This window comes from Erythrolamprus reginae, chromosome 1 (genome assembly GCF_031021105.1).
Source record: "Erythrolamprus reginae isolate rEryReg1 chromosome 1, rEryReg1.hap1, whole genome shotgun sequence".
Lineage (NCBI taxonomy): Eukaryota > Metazoa > Chordata > Lepidosauria > Squamata > Dipsadidae > Erythrolamprus > Erythrolamprus reginae.
In genome coordinates, this window is record NC_091950.1 from 340,937,235 (window position 1) to 340,955,430 (window position 18,196).

Consider the following 18,196-nt stretch of genomic DNA (forward strand, 5'->3'; position numbering starts at 1 on the left):
TTAACTTCCTTTACCATTTTCCCTTCTCTTCCTCCCCCCCACAAGAATAACAAATACACTACATTCCAAGACATCTCCGAAAAAAGTGGGGGCCAACAAGGTCACTTTTTCACTTTCTTCTCACGCTGAGCTCTTTTTTCCTCTGCTCCCTTCTGATAGCCTCCACCTGTCTGGTTAACTCCTTCAGCTGCTCCTCTCTTTGTGTTTCCTCCTTGTCTGGAGTACTACGACCTCTGAAAAAATCTTCTTCTTCTGCTTCTTTTGTCTCACCCATTGCTCCTTGTGCTTCGCCCTCTTCAAACCCGATCCCCAGTTGATCCAATAATGCCTTTCCCTCTTCCAGTGTACGTGCCCTGTGCATCTTCTTGGAACACCAAAATAGCAGCTGGAAACTCCCAAGTAAACCTTTTTCCACTTTGATATAAATGACTTGAAATTGGGCATAAGGCAGCTCTCGCTCTCAAGGTTTCCCAAGAGAGATCTCTCAGAACTCTTATCTCATTCCCATCTTGTTTAAGGCTGGCACAATTTTTCAAAAACTTGTAGACGATCTCTGCTTTTTTCTCACTGGCCAAAGCCATAACAATGTCTCTTTGCCTCTCCCTGTTTCTACATGGGGCAGCCCAATGGGCACATATTATATCATCCGAACCAACTTGGGCACCTTGCTTATTAATCCAACCAGTTATTGCTTCATTTAAATTTGAGCCTGAAGCAAAGTCTGATCTAAACCCACGCAGATGTAAATTTCTTCTCCTTTGATGATCCTCCAGATTAGTTATTCTGTAATTCATTTGTTTAATAGTCTCTTCCTGATCCTTAGCTTGTTATTCAACTTTCTGAATTTTTTCAGTAGCTACGTCAGCCTCTTTTTAAATTAATTTTACATCTGAAGCCAGATTTCCCAGTGCTGACACCACTATGATAAATCTCTGCTCAAATCCTGAAACAATTTGTAACAGTCTATCCAACTTTGATTTGATCTTCCCGAGGCTCGACTTGCCACCTTCCGCCATTTTAAAATTTATTGTACTCACTTCATTATAGCGAAAGAATCTCCGTCTTTGCTTAAAACTATAAATCTTTAGATTCTCTTTGAAGGTCTGTGGATTCCCTGTCCCTCTGTTTTTCTTCAAGAAGGATTTATAGTATTTTGAGAGAGAAATTTCCCTTTACATAATAAATCACCATGGAGCTTGAGGCAGGGTGTCTAGAAAAAACTTTGACACATGCGCAATCCGCTTTTACATTGATTCCTTAATTGGTTCCGGGACGAGGTTCGTAAGGTGAAAAGTTCGTAAGACGAAACATCACAATAGCAGTTTGGGGTTTTTTCTCAATGTCTAAATACAGTGATACCACATCTTACGAACCCCTCTTCATACAAACTTTTCATGATACAAACCCAGTGTTTAAGATTTTTTTGCCTCTTATTCCGAACTATTTTCACCTTACAAACCCGAGCAGCCACCGAACCCGAGCAGCTGCCGGGATTTCCCTGAGGCTCCTTGATTCCCTTCATTTTTGCCAGCACTGCTTTGAATCCCAGCGAAAAACTCTCCCCTTCCAAACTGCATGGCGAAAAGACTCATGGAGCTCAAGAGAGGAGAAAGGTGTGGGAGAAATGAGCAGAATGGGGTGGGCAAAAACGGGAGGGAAAGACTCATGGAGCTAAAGAGAGGAGAAACGTGTGGGGAAAATGAGCAGAACAGGGTGGGCAAAAATGGGAGGGACTCATGGAGCTCAAGAGAGGAGAAAGGTGTGGGGAAAATGAGCAGGACAGGGTGGGCAAAAACGGGAGGGACCCATGGAGCTCAAGAGAGGAGAAAGGTGTGGGGAAAATTAGCAGGACAGGGTGGGCAAAAACGGGAGGGACTCATGGAGCTCAAGAGGAGAAAGGTGTGGGGAAAATGAGCAGCACAGAATGGGCAAAAACAGGAGGGAAAGACTCATGGAGCTCAAGAGAGGAAAAAGGTGTGGGAGAAATGAGCAGGACAGGGTGGGCAAAAATGGGAGGGACTCATGGAGCTCAAGAAGAGAAAGGTGTGGGGAAAATGAGCAGGACAGGGTGGGCAAAAATGGGAGGGACTCGTGGAGCTCAAGAGGAGAAAGGTGTGGGGAAAATGAGCAGAACGGGGTGGGCAAAAACTGGAGGGTCTCATGGAGCTCAAGAGAGGAGAAAGGTGTGGGGAAAATGAGCAGAACAGGGTGGGCAAAAATGGGAGGGACTCATGGAGCTCAAGAGGAGAAAGGTGTAGGGGAAATGAGCAGAACGGGGTGGGCAAAAACGGGAGGGAAAGACCCATGGAGCTCAAGAGAGGCTCTTTTCGCCTTGCTTCGTTGGGACTGCCACCTCTTGCCACCTCTCACTGTCCCTCCACCCACTCCATTCGCCTCAGCTTAGTGTGCCCCCCCCCCCGCTTTTTTTTTCAAAGCCTTAATGTTTTGGAGTTTCCTAATGGGCTTGCACGCATTATTGGCTTTTCCATTGATTCCTATGGGAAACATTGTTTCATCTTACGAACTTTTCACCTTACAAACCTCGTCCCGGAACCAATTAAGTTCGTAAGACGAGGTATTACTGTACTAGTGGCTTAGTGAACTTTGTTATAATTTCACCTGCCTTACCTGACAGTGGGGAGGAAAAACATGGCTGCTGATGTTTATGCTACGATATGCTTATGTTAGAATATCCCAAGTGTTCTCTAGGGTTCTAACATTGAAGACAATCCAGAAATTCTGACATTTAAAATGGTCAGTCATGTGAAAGCCATTGGTATATTTTGAAACATCTTTATTGCTGTCCTCATTTCGCCATTGATTTTGAGAGCCCTAAATGTTTGGTGCTGGTATTAACATTTGATTATGCTGAGGAGGTACTTTTCCTATTTGAACTCTGTCAGTAGCAACAAGAACTTCACAACGAAGCCCTACCTTAAGTTGTATCAATTGCAGGTACTCTTTAGAACATAGAATAACAGAGTTGAAAGGTACCATGGAGGTCATCTACTCAATGGTGGGATTAAAATAATTTAACAACTGGTTCGCTTGGGGTCAGGTTGGCTGTTGTGGAAGGTGTGGCCCATCCCCACCCTCCAGTTCCACCACACAGGCCCACCACACCCATGATAGCCAACCTGAACCTGGACAAACCAGTTGTTAAATTACCTCCAGTTGTCAAAGTGGATCCTGCATGCTGCACTGCAATGGAGAAATAGGAAACGGAGCAACTAGCATGAGGGAAGGAGAAGACTGCTTTCCCTCTTTCTTCTCCCTGGTCCTCATCCTTCCCTCACGCTGGCCACTCTGTTTCCCATTTCTCCATTGCAATGCTGTGGAGATTGCCACCACCCCCACCCCCCAGATACCCTCGCTTCCCCCAAGCATTTCTTTAGTAATCTGATTTCCAGCTCCATTGCATTTTTCTATTGTATTTCTCACCATTGTGTGCAGGGAAACAAAAGTTTGTGGGACTAAAGAAAAAGTTCAATTAATCAATTCCAACTTCTCACAAGATCTTTTTTTTCCACGAGAAGTTGGAATTGATTGAACTTCCCACAAACTTTTGTTTCCTGCCCACGATGGTAAGAAATGTGATAGAAAAACACAACAGAGCTGGAAATCAGTTTAGCAAAGAAATGATTGAGGGAAGCGAGGGCTTCTGGGTGCCAGGCACTGAAACAGGCCCATCTTTCTCCAGCAACTACCCAGGCCCACCTGAGGGAAGGCTGGCATCTACAGGCATTTAAACACGGCAGCATTCCAGCTCTGGTAGAATGGAGGGAAGAATAGATGGGGGGATAGATGGAGGGATGAATAGAAAGAGAGAGATGGAGGAATAAATAGAGGGATAAAGGGATAAAAGAGGGAGGGATAGAGAGAGAGAGGAGTGGATAGATGGAGGAGGGATAGATGGGGAAAAATGGAAGGATAGATTGGGTGGTTGGAGGGATGCAGAGATGGAGGGATAGATATAGATGGAGGAGGGAGGGGTGGATAGATAGAGGGAGGGGTGGATGGAAAAATAGATAAATAGAGGGAGGGGAGGAGGGAGGGATACAGGGAGAGATGTAGAGATGGGGAATAGAAAGATAGATGAGAGATGATAAATGATAGATGGAGGGAGGGAGAAAGAGATGATAGGTAGATGGGGGATGGATGGATAGGTGGGTGGATGGATGGATGGATAGATAGATAGATAGATAGATAGATAGATAGATAGATAGATAGATGGATAGAGGGAGGGAGGAAGAGAAGGAGGCATGGATAGAGAGGGATGGATTCAGGAATGGATGCAGTGATGAAGGGATAGATAATTGGAGAGGGGGAGGGAGGGATAGAAGATGGATGGATGGATGTTTGGAAAGATAAATGGATGGATGGAAAGTCAGAGGGATAGATGGAAGGATAGACGGAAGGAGGGGTGGATAGATAGAGGGATGGATAGATGGGGTAGATGGAGGGATAGATAGGTAGATGGAGGGATGCAAGAATGGAGAGATAGATGGATAGATAGAGGGAGACGGGTGGATAGATGGAAGGATAGATAAATGGATAGATCCATGCAGCCTCCCCTGTGCATTATTATTATTATTATTATTATTATTATTATTATTATTATTATTATTATGTCAATACAACTCAGCAAATGAGATCAATCACTATGCTGGATTTCATATTTCATCACCAGTCGGGTGCTTCCCAAGCACCTAGGACTGCGTGATGTAGTGGCGAATTATGTGTGCGGATCCCAGTAAAGCGGCCTTTTGCAATTGACAGATGGAGATTTTGTCAATTCCGATGGTTTTCAAATGCCCACTGAGATCCTTTGACACTGCGCCCAGCGTGCCAAATACCACTGGGACCACTTTCACTGGCTTATGCCAGAGTCGTTGCAGCTCGATTTTTAGATCTTCGTATTTCACTAACTTCTCTAGCTGCTTCTCCTCAATTCTGCTGTCCCCTGGGATTGCGATGTTGATGATCCATACTTTCTTTTTCTCCACAATCAGGATGTCTGGTGTGTTATGCTTCAGAATTCGGTCAGTCTGAAGTCGGAAGTCCCACAGTAGTTTTGCTTGCTCATTTTCGACCACTTTTTGGGCTTATGATCCCACCAGTCCTTTGCCACTGGTAAATGGTAGTTCCGGCACAAGTTCCAGTGGATCATCTGTGCCACAGCATCATGTCTATGCTTGTTGTCAGTCTCTGCGATCTTTTTGCAGCAGCTGAGTATTTATTTATTTATTTATTATTTGGATTTGTATGCCGCCCCTCTCCGAAGACTCGGGGCGGCTCACAACAAGTGAAAAACAATCCAATACATAATCCAATTAATTAAAATATTTAAAAATTTTAAAAAAACCCTATACTAACATACACACACACAAGCATACCATGTATAAATTCAACGTGCCCAGGGGGAGATGTTTAGTTTCCCCATGCCTGATGGCAAAGGTGGGTTTTGAGAAGTTTATGGAAGGCAGGAAGAGTAGGGGCAGTTCTGATCTCCGGGGGGAGTCGGTGCCGCCACAGAGAAGGCTCTCCCCCTGGGGCCCGCCAACCGACATTGTTTAGTTGACGGGACCCGGAGGAGGCCCACTCTGTGGGACCTAATCGGTCGCTGGGATTCATGCAGCAGAAGGCGGTCTCGGAGATATGTGATCGATTGTTTCATCTGTTTCTTTAGAGTCTGCACTTTGGATCGTCTGTTGATTTTTCAATACTGGCTTGACAGCATTTGTTCTAATGGCCTGTTCTTGTGCCACCAGTATTAATCTTTCTGTCTCCTTTTTGAGTGTTCCACTTGTAAGCCATGACCAGGTCTTTACTTTATTCACTTTGCCTTCAGTCTTCTCCAAGAATTGGCCATGCATGCTTTATTCTGCCAACTGTCCATATGACATTGAGTTACAGTTTTTCTGTACTGGTCCTTAGTTTGCTACACCTTGAGAAGTTTCCTATTGTTGACCTCCATCAATGCTGACTCTTTGCTCTCCTTCACATAGTCAGCTAATGCATGCTTCTCTTCTTCCACTGTCTGCTTCACTTGCAAAAGTCCTCTGCTGCCTATTTTCCTTGGTAAATACAGTCTGTCAATGTCACTGCGGGGGTGTAGTGCATGATGGATCGTCATTAATTTTCTGGTTTTCTTGTCCAAGTTGTTGTTGTTGTTGTTGTTGTTATTATTATTATTATTATTATTATTATTATTATTATTATTATTACTATTTCATTAGCATGACCCCCTTGCTCCTGGCATGCAATGGCATGCCCATTTTATGCTCTCCCTAGGCTTTCCAGGTTCCTAGGGAGGGTGAAAATGGCCTTCCCAACCAATGTTCCTTCTAATTTTTTTCCGATATGGGTGGAAAAGTATAATGTCTGAGCGGCACATTTGATGCCTGGGCGTGGATCGGTTAGAAACCCGGTCGTTAAACGAATCTGGTTTCTCCCTCCCTGCCCCATTGTTTTTAGAATCATAGAAACATAGAAGTCTGACGGCAGAAAAAGACCTCATGGTCCATCTAGTCTGCCCTTATACTATTTTCTGTATTTTATCTTAGGATGGATATATGTTTATCCCAGGCATGTTTAAATTCAGTTACTGTGGATTTATCTACCACATTTGCTGGAAGTTTGTTCCAAGGATCTACTACTCTTTCAATAAAATAATATTTTCTCATGTTGCTTTTGATCTTTCCCCCAACTAACTTCAGATTGTGTCCCCTTGTTCTTGTGTTCACTTTCCTATTAAAAACACTTCCCTCCTGGACCTTATTTAACCCTTTGACATGCTTAAATGTTTCGATCATGTCCCCCCTTTTCCTTCTGTCCTCCAGACTATACAGATTGAGTTCATTAAGTCCTTCCTGAAACATTTTATGCTTAAGCCCTTCCACCATTCTTGTAGCCCGTTTTTGGACCCGTTGAATTTTGTCAATATCTTTTTGTAGGTGAGGTCTCCAGAACTGAACACAGTATTCCAAATGTGGTCTCACCAGCGCTCTATATAGTGGGATCATAATCTCCCTCTTCCTGCTTGTTATACATCTAGCTATGCAGCCAAGCATCCTACTTGCTTTCCCTACCACCTGACTGCACTGTTCACCCATTTTGAGACTGTCAGAAATCACTACCCCTAAATCCTTTTCTTCTAAGTTTTTGCTAACACAGAACTGCCAATACAATACTCAGACTGAGGATTCCTTTTCCCCAAGTGCATTATTTTACATTTGGAAACATTAAACTGCAGTTTCCATTGCTTTGACCATTTATCTAGTAAAGCTAAATCATTTACCATATTACAGACGCCTCCAGGAATATCGACTCTATTGCATACTTTAGAGTCATCGGCAAATAGGAAAACCTTCCCTAACAAACCTTCCCCTATGTCACTCACAAACATATTAAAAAGAATAGGACCCAGAACAGACCCTTGTGGCACACCGCTTGTAACCTGTCTCTGCTCAGAATACTTGCCATTAACAATAACTCTCTGATATCTATGCTTCAGCCAGCTGCAAATCCATTGAACTATCCAGGGATTAAGTCCAATCTTCACTAATTTATCTATCAGCTCTTTATGTGGAACCATATCAAAGGCTTTGCTGAAGTCCAGGTAGGCAATATCCATGGCACCACCTTGATCCAACACCTTTGTCACATAGTCAAAGAAATCAATGAGATTAGTCTGACATGATTTGCCTTCAGTAAAGCTATGCTGATTTGGGCCCAATAAGTTATTGTTTTTTAGGTGCTGATTTATCCTCTTTTTGAGTAGAGTCTCCATCATTTTAACTACAACTGATGTCAAGCTAACTGGCCTGTATTTACCAGCTTCTTCTCTACTGCCCTTCTTGTGGATAGGCACAACAATGGCCATTCTCCAATCCTCAGGAATATCTCCTGTTAACAGGGATTGGTTAAACAAATCTGTCAGGGGGGTTGCAATGACAGATCTGAGTTCTTTAAGAACTCTGGGGTGGATGCCATCTGGACCCATTGCCTTATTTATCTTTAATCGTTCAAGTTCTTCTAAGACATCGGCTTCTAAGATCACTGGAGCTGAATCCGTACAGCTGGAAGCAATGCTATATCCCTCTATAGTATTATTTTGTAAGGTGTCTTTTGAGAAAACTGAACAGAAGTAGCTATTCAAATGGTCAGCGATCTCCTTCATCCCATTAATGCATGTATTATTCCCAGTACTAAGCTTCGTGATGCCGCAGTTTTTCTTCTTCCTATCACTAATATATCTGAAGAAGGTTTTATCCCCCTTCTTTACAGATTTGGCAATTTCTTCCTCTTTTGAGGCTTTAGCAGCATATATTATCTATTTCGCCTCCTTCTGTCTCATTTTATACACCTCTCTATCAGCTATACTTTCAGACTCTTTATACCTCCCATAGGCAGCCTTTTTTTCATTGACTATAGCCCTTACATCATTGCTAAACCATAGCGGTTTCTTTTTCTTTTTACCTTTAGTTATTTGTCTTACATACAGTCCAGTGGCTTTTAAGATGGCCTTTTTTAATACAGTCCACTGGGTGCTCGCTCCTGCCATTTTATCCCTCCCCTTTAATTCATTATTTAAATATTCCCCCATTGCATTAAAATTTGTTTTCCTGAAATCCAATATTTTGGTTGCAGTATAGGATTGCTCACAATCCGTTTTTACATCAAATCACAAACATAGATGGTTACTGCAACCTAACCTTTTCCCCACTTTGACCTCTGAAACCCAATTCCCATTCGTAAAAACTAAATCTAGAATATTCTCCCCTCTAGTTGGTGTCTTAACCGGCTGTGCCAGAGCTGCTCCTGTAAAGGCCTCTACTATATTCTTACTTTTGCATGTAAGGGCACTGGGGATATTCCAGTCAACATCAGGCATGTTGAAATCACCCATAACCACAATATCTCCCTTCACTGCCATTTGGGTAATTTCATCCACCATCTTGTTGTCATATTCCTCAGATTGCCCTGGAGGCCTATAGATCACCCCAAACCTTCTTTATTTTGCATGCAAATCCAGAGAGTCTCCAGATCTTTACATGTATTTTGAATTAGTGTTGTTTTTAGACTTTCTTTAACATAAATGGCTACTCCACCTCCCTTTCTCTCTATTCTATCCTTCCTATACAGTGTATATCCTGGTATGGATATTTCCCATTCATTAGAATCCTTAAACCATGTCTCAGTTATGCAACCAGATCCAAATTATCTCTGGATATTATGGCCATTAATTCACAGAGCTTGTTGCTCAAGCTTCGAGCATTCGTGCACATTACCCGAAGAACATTATTTTCATTATTAGTTTGCCCCTTATCATCAACAACTACATCTATTTTATTTACAGCTCCCTTTTCATAGGCTTCCAGAAGCTGATTTATCCTCATGGGTTGGGGACAGAAATAATCCACATCAGTTACATCTCTGTCCCCTTTACCTAGTTTAAATGCCTGTCCAAAAAAGTTCTGAATTCCTCATCGAGCACCTGGGTACCTCTGTATGGTGGATGCAAACCATCCCTCTTAAACAACTCCCTATTAGACCACCTACTGACATCATGACTTACATAGCCAAAACCTTCAGCTTTACACCACTGCCTTAACCACACATTAAACTCTCTGATACTTTTTGATTGTGAGACAGTCGTGAAAGGGGGTCACATGACCTCAGGACACAGCAACTGTCATAAATATGAAACGGCGGCCAGGTTTTGAACACATGATCGTGGGGCTGCTGCAAAGATCATAAGTGTGAAAAAGGGACATAAGACACTTTTTTTCAGGGCCATTGTGACTTTGAACAGTCAGAAAATGAACCATTGTAAGTCAAGAACAGCCTGCCTTCCCCCCTAGATGTTTTCTGTGGAGTTTCAAAATGGACTCCTGATCTGCTTCTAAAAGAGCGCACTGCTCAGACAAATAATCCTTGACTTCTGACCTCAATGGAGGCCAACATTTCTATCTCCTGAGTAAACTACAGTTCATGCAGTAATTTGTAGGGTTTTCTCTGCAAATCTATGCAGAAATTGGACAAAGCGGCCATAATGAAATGCTGATTTAAAAACTTTTATAGGTCACAACCAACACTTTGAATTGTCACTGGAAACTGATCGGCTGCCAGTGCTGAGGAGTGTTGACAAGACATGGGCATATCTAGGAAAGCCCATGATTGCTCTAGCAGCTGCATTCTGCACAATCTGAAGTTTCCAAACACTCTTCAGAGGTAGCCCCATGTAGAGAGCGTTGCAGTAGTTGAATCTTGGAGTGATGAGGGCATGAGTAACTGTGAGCAGTGAGTCCCGGTTCAAATAGGGCCACAACTGATGCACCAGGCGAACCTGGGCAAATGCCCTCCTCACCTCAGCTGAAAGATTGTGCTCTAATGTTAGCTGTGGGTCGAGGAGGATGCCCATACTGCGGACCCTCTCTGAGGGGGTCAGTAGTTCCCCCCTGGGTAAACGATGGACAGATGGAATTGTCCTTGGGAGGCAAAACCCACAGCCACTCCATCTGGTCAGGGTTGAGTTTGAACCAGTTGACACCCATCCAGACCCCAACAGCCTCCAGGCACCGACACATCACTTCCACTGATTCACTGACTGGAGATGGGGTGGAGATGTACAGCTGGGTATCATCAGTATGCTGATGATACCTCACCCCATGTCCTTGGATGATCTCACCCAGCAGTTTCATGTACATATTAAATAGCAGGGGGGAGAGAACCGACCCCTGAGGCACCGCACAAGGAAGAGACCTAGAGGTGGGCCTCTGACCCCCCACTAACACTGACTGCGACCGACCAGAGAGGTAGGAGGAGAACCACTGAAGAACAGTGCCTCCCACTCGCAACCCCTCCAGCCAGTGCAGAAAGATACCATGGTCGATGGTATCGAAAGCTGCTGAGAGGTCAGGAAGCACCAGGACAGAGGATAAACCCCAGTCCCGGGCCCAGCAGAGATCATCCATCAGCGCGACCAAAGCAGTTTCCGTGCTGTAGCTGGGCCTGAATGCTGACTGTTGAGGACCTAGATAATCGGCTTCCTCCAAGGACTGTTGGAGCTAGAGCAACACCACCTTATTTATTTATTTATTTATTTATTAGATTTGTATGGCACCCCTCTCTGAAGGGAAAGTTGGAGACTGGACAATAGTTAAGAATGGCTGGGTCCAGGGAAGACTTCTTGAGGAGGGGGCACAAGTGCCTCGTTGTAGGGAGCCGGAAAGGACTCCCTCCTCAAAGAAGCATTTGCAATCTCCTAGACCCAACTCTGTGTCACCTCTCTGCTGGCTGAAACCAGCCAAGAGGTATACGGATCCAGTAAACTGGTAGCGGAACTCACAGCTCCAATGGCCTTGTCCACTTCATCAGGTGTTACCAGGTCAAACTCCCAGACCGATGGACAAGGACGGGCCCCAGTCACCCTAAACAGAACGGCCGGGCGAGATTCCGCTGATGCAATCAAGGTGGCATGATACGCGCATCTTGCCGCCTTGAGCGCCACTTTGTAAGTCTTAATATGAGCTCTTACAAGGGTTTGATCGGACTCGGATTTACTTTTCCTCCATCGTTTCTCTAGATGTCTCTTCTGGTGTTCCAACTCTTGGAGTTCCTTGGTAAACCAAGAAGCTCTCCATGGTCTAATGCCACAGTGAGTTTGCAATGGCAATCTGGTCAAGAGCCTCCATCTTAGCCTTGTTCCAGGCCACGGTAAGAGATTTTGCCGAACTGTGGACGAGTCTATCTGGTGTAACCCCAAGCGCCCTCTGAAAGTCCTCTGGGTCCATTAGGCATCTGGAGTGGAACCACCTAATCAGTTCTGCCTCCCTGTGGGGGAGGATTGGAGCCAAGAAGTCAAGCCGCAGTAGAAAATAGTCTGACCATGACAAAGGCAACATATCTAAGCCCCTTAGTCTCAGACCATTACTCAGCTGCTCCGAGACGAATACCATGTCGGGTGCGTGCCCCCCCCCCCCCGTGAGTCAGACGCTGAACTAGAATCAGGTCCATGGGTGTCATGCTGGCCATGAACTCCTGTCCTAACCCAGGACGGCAGGTTGAAGTCCCCCAGGACAATGAGTCCAGGGAACTCCACCGCCAACCTGACCACCTCCTTGAGCAGAACAGGCAGGGCTGTTGACATGCAGCTGGGAGGCAAATACGTGAGCAACAAGCCCACCTGAACCCCTAACTCCAACTTCACCAGGAGGGACTCACAACCCGCAATCTCGGGAGCAACAAGTCTACGTAGGCAAAGGTTCTCCTTAGCTATAATAGCCACTCCTCCCCCCTTCCCTGGCGTCGAGGCTGATGCCATACCTGAAACCCGGCTGGGCAAATTTCTGAGAGAGGAACTCTCCCTCTGGGCCCAGCCAGGATTCAGTCACATGCCTGGCCTCCACTCAACTCTCGCGGGCCTCCTCCTCAACAACCACAGCCTACCCAGCCTCTCTGTGCAGGCTCTTCACCCGGCAGACCCTCTGACATTAAGCCCTCCTACCAAACAGCATACCAGTGTCCCGGATCCATCCGGTGGGCCTGGGTTGTCTCAGGCCATCTCAAGCGACAGTACCTTCGCCAACATCATCCACGCCAATCGCCTCTCATTCTCTCCTCTCTCCATCTCAGCTCATTCTCTCCTCCTCAATCTCCTCCTTGATCTCCTTTTTGATCTCTCGGCATGAGTCAATCCTCAGTGGCGGCTGCCATTTTCCCGCAGCCCAGCTGATCAAGACCCGATTCTTCTGCGGCCAATGCAGTTCTCAATTGGCATGCAGAAACCTTGGGTGAAGGGTTCCAGAGACGGGCAATTCACTCCACTGAAACTGCCAGAAACAAGCTCACTGACACAGCCAAATCACCCTATATTCAAGATGTTTCATCCGTCGTTCAGAGAGCTGCAGCTTCCTCCCTCCTTCCTGCTGCCCCACCGGAAACGGAAACCATATTCAGTTACTGTAACCGTTCTTCATATGTTTTAGCCTCCAGCCCCCTAATCATCTTTGTTGCTCTTCTCTGCAATCTTTCCAGAATCTGAACATCTTTTTTGTATTGGGGTGACCAAAACTAGATTCAAAGTATGGCATTACCAAGGAATTATGAAGCAGTATTAATAGTTATGTGATCTCAATTCTACCCTCTCTTACTGTAGCTTACATTGGCTTTTTTGCACTTACATTACTGGCTCATATGTAAGTGATTGTCAGCTGGCTCATATGTAAGTGATTGACAATCATATTGTCAATTGACAACATTGCTTCACGGCTGTACGTTCGAGGCGGACCAACATTTACGGCAGGGGCCGGAAGCATACGGCCACTGCCGCCAAAGGCAAGGGATGATGGGAAGTCATGCAAGAATGCACATGATCGCCCAGCAGGCACAGCGTACAGCGCTGGGAAGGATGGGCCAGAAGGCAGAGCAGTGAGTCCCTAGATAAGAGGGACAGGCTAATGGTCGCCTTCAGGGGCCGAGAAGGAACTTTTTGTGGTGGTTCTGCTTTTGAGGTTTTGGCCGTTTTTTTGCCTACTCCTCAATGGGAGCTGGGGATGGGAGAGATTAGGAAATGTCTAGCAGGCTTGGTTTCATTAGAACTAGGTCAATTGGCTTAAATTCTTTGGTCACTGGGGATGGTGGCAATGTTCCCTCTAATTTTTTTTCGGTGTGGGCAGAAAAGTATAGTGTCTGAGCGACAGTCCCTTTGGGACTGGGCGGCATAGAAGAATAAATAAATAAATAAATAAATAAATAAATAAATAAATAAGAAAAAATTCCCTTCTTTTTTTATTAAAAGAAATTAATAATAAAACAAAACCAAAATCTATTTTATTACTATCTTCTCCTCTTTTTCCATCCCTGTCTCCTCCCCCCTTGTGTGTGTGTGTGTGTGTGTGTGTGTGAACTCTTGAACCATTTCCAATAACAGGTGAGCTATTGGAAATGGTTCAAGAGTTCATACACACACACACACAAACGGCTGGGGTTTTTTTTCTCTGTTATTATTTGGGTGCTTTTTACCATATGCTTTAAATCAAGAGTCATTCCTCTCTTTCTCTCTCCCCCTCTTGCTCTCTCTTTTTCTCACTTTCTCTCTCCCTCTCTTTCTATCTCTTTCTCTCTTTCTCTCTTGTTTTCTTTCTCTCTATTGCTTTCTTTCTTTCTCTCTCACTCTTTCTATCTCTCTTGCTTTCTCTCTCTCTCCCCCCTTTCATCTCTCTCTCTTTCTCTCTTGTTTTCTTTCTCTCTCTCTCTATTGCTTTCTTTCTCTTCTCTCTCTTGCTACCTCTCTCCCCCTCCCTTTCTCTCAGCAGCGGCATTGGGCAGTAGCCGTGGGGCGGCGGCAGGGTGATCAGCTGTGAGGCGGAGCTCCGGAACGGAGGCATCGACGGCGAGGGGGCTGCGAGAGCACTTTCTCTGAGCACTTCGGGAACGCCTGCCCTGCCTCTACTGCAGCCCCCTTGCTGGAAGTCCGGGACGAAAGCGCTCCCAGCAAAGGGGCTGCGAGAGGGGCGGGGTGGGCATTCCCCAAGCGCACGGAGAAAGCCCTCTCTTGCAGCCCCCTGGCTGGGAGCGCTTTCATCCCGAGGGGAAGCCGAAGTCGCGCCCCAAGGCAGGAGGTGGCGGAGGAGGAGAGGGGGCAGATCAGGCGGGCGGGGGGGCAAGGGCGAGAGGCCAGGGGCGTGAGGGGGCCGGAGGCACCTTGGGGAGGCAGGGGCGGCCGCGGCTTCCTTCCCTTCTATTGCCGGCACTTCCCCGCCCCCCCCCATGGGCTGGCAGGGGGATGGGGAGCGCGGGCCCGTAAAAAAGGGTGCACGGGGGGAGGTAACGCTGGATGGTGGTATGGGGCGGATAGAGGGGGCACCTTTTGGAAGGGGATGGGCTGCCCCCCACCAGAGGTTCCAGGCTGACCTGGCCTGGGTGTTGGGGAACGGGTGTGCTTGGGACTCACCTGCCACAGGCCTACAGGTGACAAGCCAGGGGTGAGCCTTCCCACATGCCTTGGGCACAACAGAGAGCAAGAGAAGGTCAAGTCCAAGGGCAAGGGCAACTTTCTCTTGCTCAGCAAGGAGCTTTCGCCCAATGTTCCCCATGAATGTTTGGAACGGAAGATCCGCCCCATTTGGTTTACCTCTGCAGGTCCAGATTTAAATTAATAAAGTGACCCATAAAACCCAGCTCGGTGGTCCGTGTGCTTATTACGCGTCTAGCGCAACTATTTGTACAATCCAACCTTCTTTGCACCTTTGCCCCCTCAATCTTGTCAGTTGACAAGTGAAAAATCACCTAACAAGCTGTGATGAAATTGAGTGGATGGAGGTGCAAAGAAGTTTGGATTATTCAAAGAGTAGATAGGTGCCTGGAGTATAGCAGTGATGTAATATTGTCTGGCTTGATGTGTATAATGCAAGTCTTTATCATTCCAATCTCATTTGATCCAAATAGGATTATACTGTCATACTACCCTAATCTGGCAATCCTCTAATTTCTGACATGTAATCTAACATAGGCTAACTGTCTTATGCCAGCATTCAGCCTTATCTCTATATATTAGTCCCATACAAAACCTCAGAAAAGATTTAGTGGAATAAAAACGCATGAGATAGAGAGAGAGATATATTCTAGTGAATGGAGTAAATGAGATTAGGCTGAATGTGCAGCATTCCTGCATTTGTTACATTATAATGTACTAAATTGGAACACATATAGAGGATATTAAATAGATTTCTCTGGCAAGGGCAACCTGTGAAAATTTCATTATGCAAGGTCCAACTCTGATAATTTGTTACTGTTAATGATCAGGAAATGTAGATTTAGTTTTCTACTTATTTAGGTACTTATCCTAGCTTTAGTCAATGGCTAAAATACAGTAAGATATTTCAGTACTTAGTCCTTCTTGAGAATTATTGTTATTTAGTGTATGGCTTAAGAATTACTTTTGGTCCCTAGTGAAAGTGCTTACAGTAGGTATACTGGCCAGAGTATAATAGCGTAAATTTGTGTGGCCTGATAAATACATTTAATAATCATAAAATAATATATTGAAATCTTGACAAGTATTGATATTGCAGGGATTGGTAGTGGCAGTAACGATCCCTGCCAAAAATGTTAGGCGTGTTAGCAACGATCAGTGGCGATGTGCTGTGGTGATCCCTGCAGCCTAGAACAGGTCTAAAATGGAACATGTAGAGGTTGAAGATGCGACATGCAGAGACCGGAAATGGCTGAAAGGTGGGGGCCAGCGGGGTGGCAGGTGGGCAGGACTTTGGCAACATTCACTGTAGTAGATTCATAGCCATTTCCACCCACTTTAAGTGCATCTTATACTCTGAAAAATACAGTAATTGAAGCTATTGAAAATTAGTTTTAAAAAAATCATATTTTAAAAATGATATTCTACTAAAATCTCAGTTTGATTTAACTTCTGAATATGCCGCTGGCCAGACTTGTCAATGTACTGGTACCAGATATTTTAAAAAGCAGAATTACAATTATGCTAATATAAAATTGTTTTCCTTCTCATAGTCTGTTTGGTTCACATTTGTGGGTCTCGTTTTATGTAAGTGTTTATATGCTATTACACATTAATTTCTTTTTATTAATCTTTTCTCATTACGTGATGTACCTATTGTAGTATGAAACATATATAGCAATACAGAAGTGCACATTTAAGATAAAAGAGGAGAAGATACATAGGTGTATAGAACAAAAATTCAGATATATAGAACCAAAAATTCATAGAACAAAAATCTAAACAAACATCTGTTGTAATTAAGATAATGTGACTACATTTTCTCAATTGGGAAAAAAACTTTTTTTATTAGAATGGCAATTAATTGTCATGAATGTTTGAGTTAAGTGAGGTTGAATTCTATTATCAGTTCCAATATCAATATCCTATATCATGTTTGACAAATTACAAATATGTTATGTTTGCTAGAAGTATAGCAATTATATGTAAGCACAAACTATTTTTCTTTGGTTTTGACTGGTTTTGACTGTCCTATTAAAAGTTGCAAATATACTATGTCATGATACTAACTGTTAATTTTAATGAATATTTTATAAACATTGTATTTTTCATATTGTTATTTTGTAGAATTTGAAACATTATTTTCATAATTTTGTTTCCCTTCAGGAGAACGAATTAAGTGGAATAATTATATGGTCACAAGACAAAGTTTTCCTTGGATATCCTGGGAATAAATTTCATCAATTGATAACTGTAGGATTATTAAAAGAAAAACTAAAATTACAAAGAACTGCTAATCTATCAGTAGTATATGCTTGCTATGACTCACTTATTGCTTCAATTGCAATACTGATAGAATGCACTGGCTGTTTAAGGAAAAAGATATTACACCTAGTTATCTATAAAGAAGATACACAATTATGGATATTGAAAGAATTTTCCTTAGACTTACCCGCCTTTGGTTCCATGCATATGGAAGTCATGCCTTCAGCACTAACATCCATGATATTGTGGGATGATGATAATATTTACTATACTTACTATGACCATAAATACTATGGTTATCTTCAAGATTTTCAGACAAAGGTCAAATTTTCAGCAAAATCTCGACGAACTAAAATTCATCAAATTGCTATTGGTTAAGTATTCTATGTTTTAATAGAAATATAAAATGGAACTGATCATCCTTCAAACAGCAAAGTCTCAAACCTTGAAAAGATGTAATGATTAATAACAAAATTTAAGCTGGGTGAAAAGTGAAGTGCAGTTGTCACAAAAGATGGTTTGAAGTACTTAATCAATAAGAGAGTTGTATGGCCCTAATGAGAAGATGATTGTGAATGAATAGAGGCTTCTGCAGCTATATGGTAGTGGTCAAATAAAGGAACCATGGCTTATTCCTGGAAGAGTAAAGAGAACTGGATTGAAATCTGGTGATAAAGAATGTAAATTTAACATTTGACTTCCAGAACTCCAGATCTTTTGACAACTGGAAGGGATAGAAAGAAAGGAGAGTGTGGATGATCTTCTGTGAGATTTTAATCTCCTAAAATTCACTAGAGATGCTAAATCTGGTCTTTCAATTAGCAGAGTAAAGTGATGTAATTTAGGCAGAATAATAATATGAGACAAGATAAAGGCAGAAATTTATTCTGGAATGGTAGCAGACTTTTTGTGGCTATCTGCCATTCAAGTGAGAACTATAGTCTGATAGTA

At 43.8% G+C, this 18,196-nt stretch overlaps 1 protein-coding gene across 1 annotated transcript in view; it reads left to right on the plus strand.

Moving 5' to 3' along the window:
• Positions 1 to 18,196, plus strand: part of LOC139157370 (cation channel sperm-associated auxiliary subunit epsilon-like) — a 144,080-nt gene that overhangs the window by 67,603 nt on the left and 58,281 nt on the right. Inside the window, exon 7 of the mRNA XM_070734069.1 lies at positions 17,147 to 17,618. Within this exon, the coding sequence (XP_070590170.1) occupies positions 17,147 to 17,618 (472 nt within the window). The remainder of the gene's footprint in view (positions 1 to 17,146; positions 17,619 to 18,196) is intronic.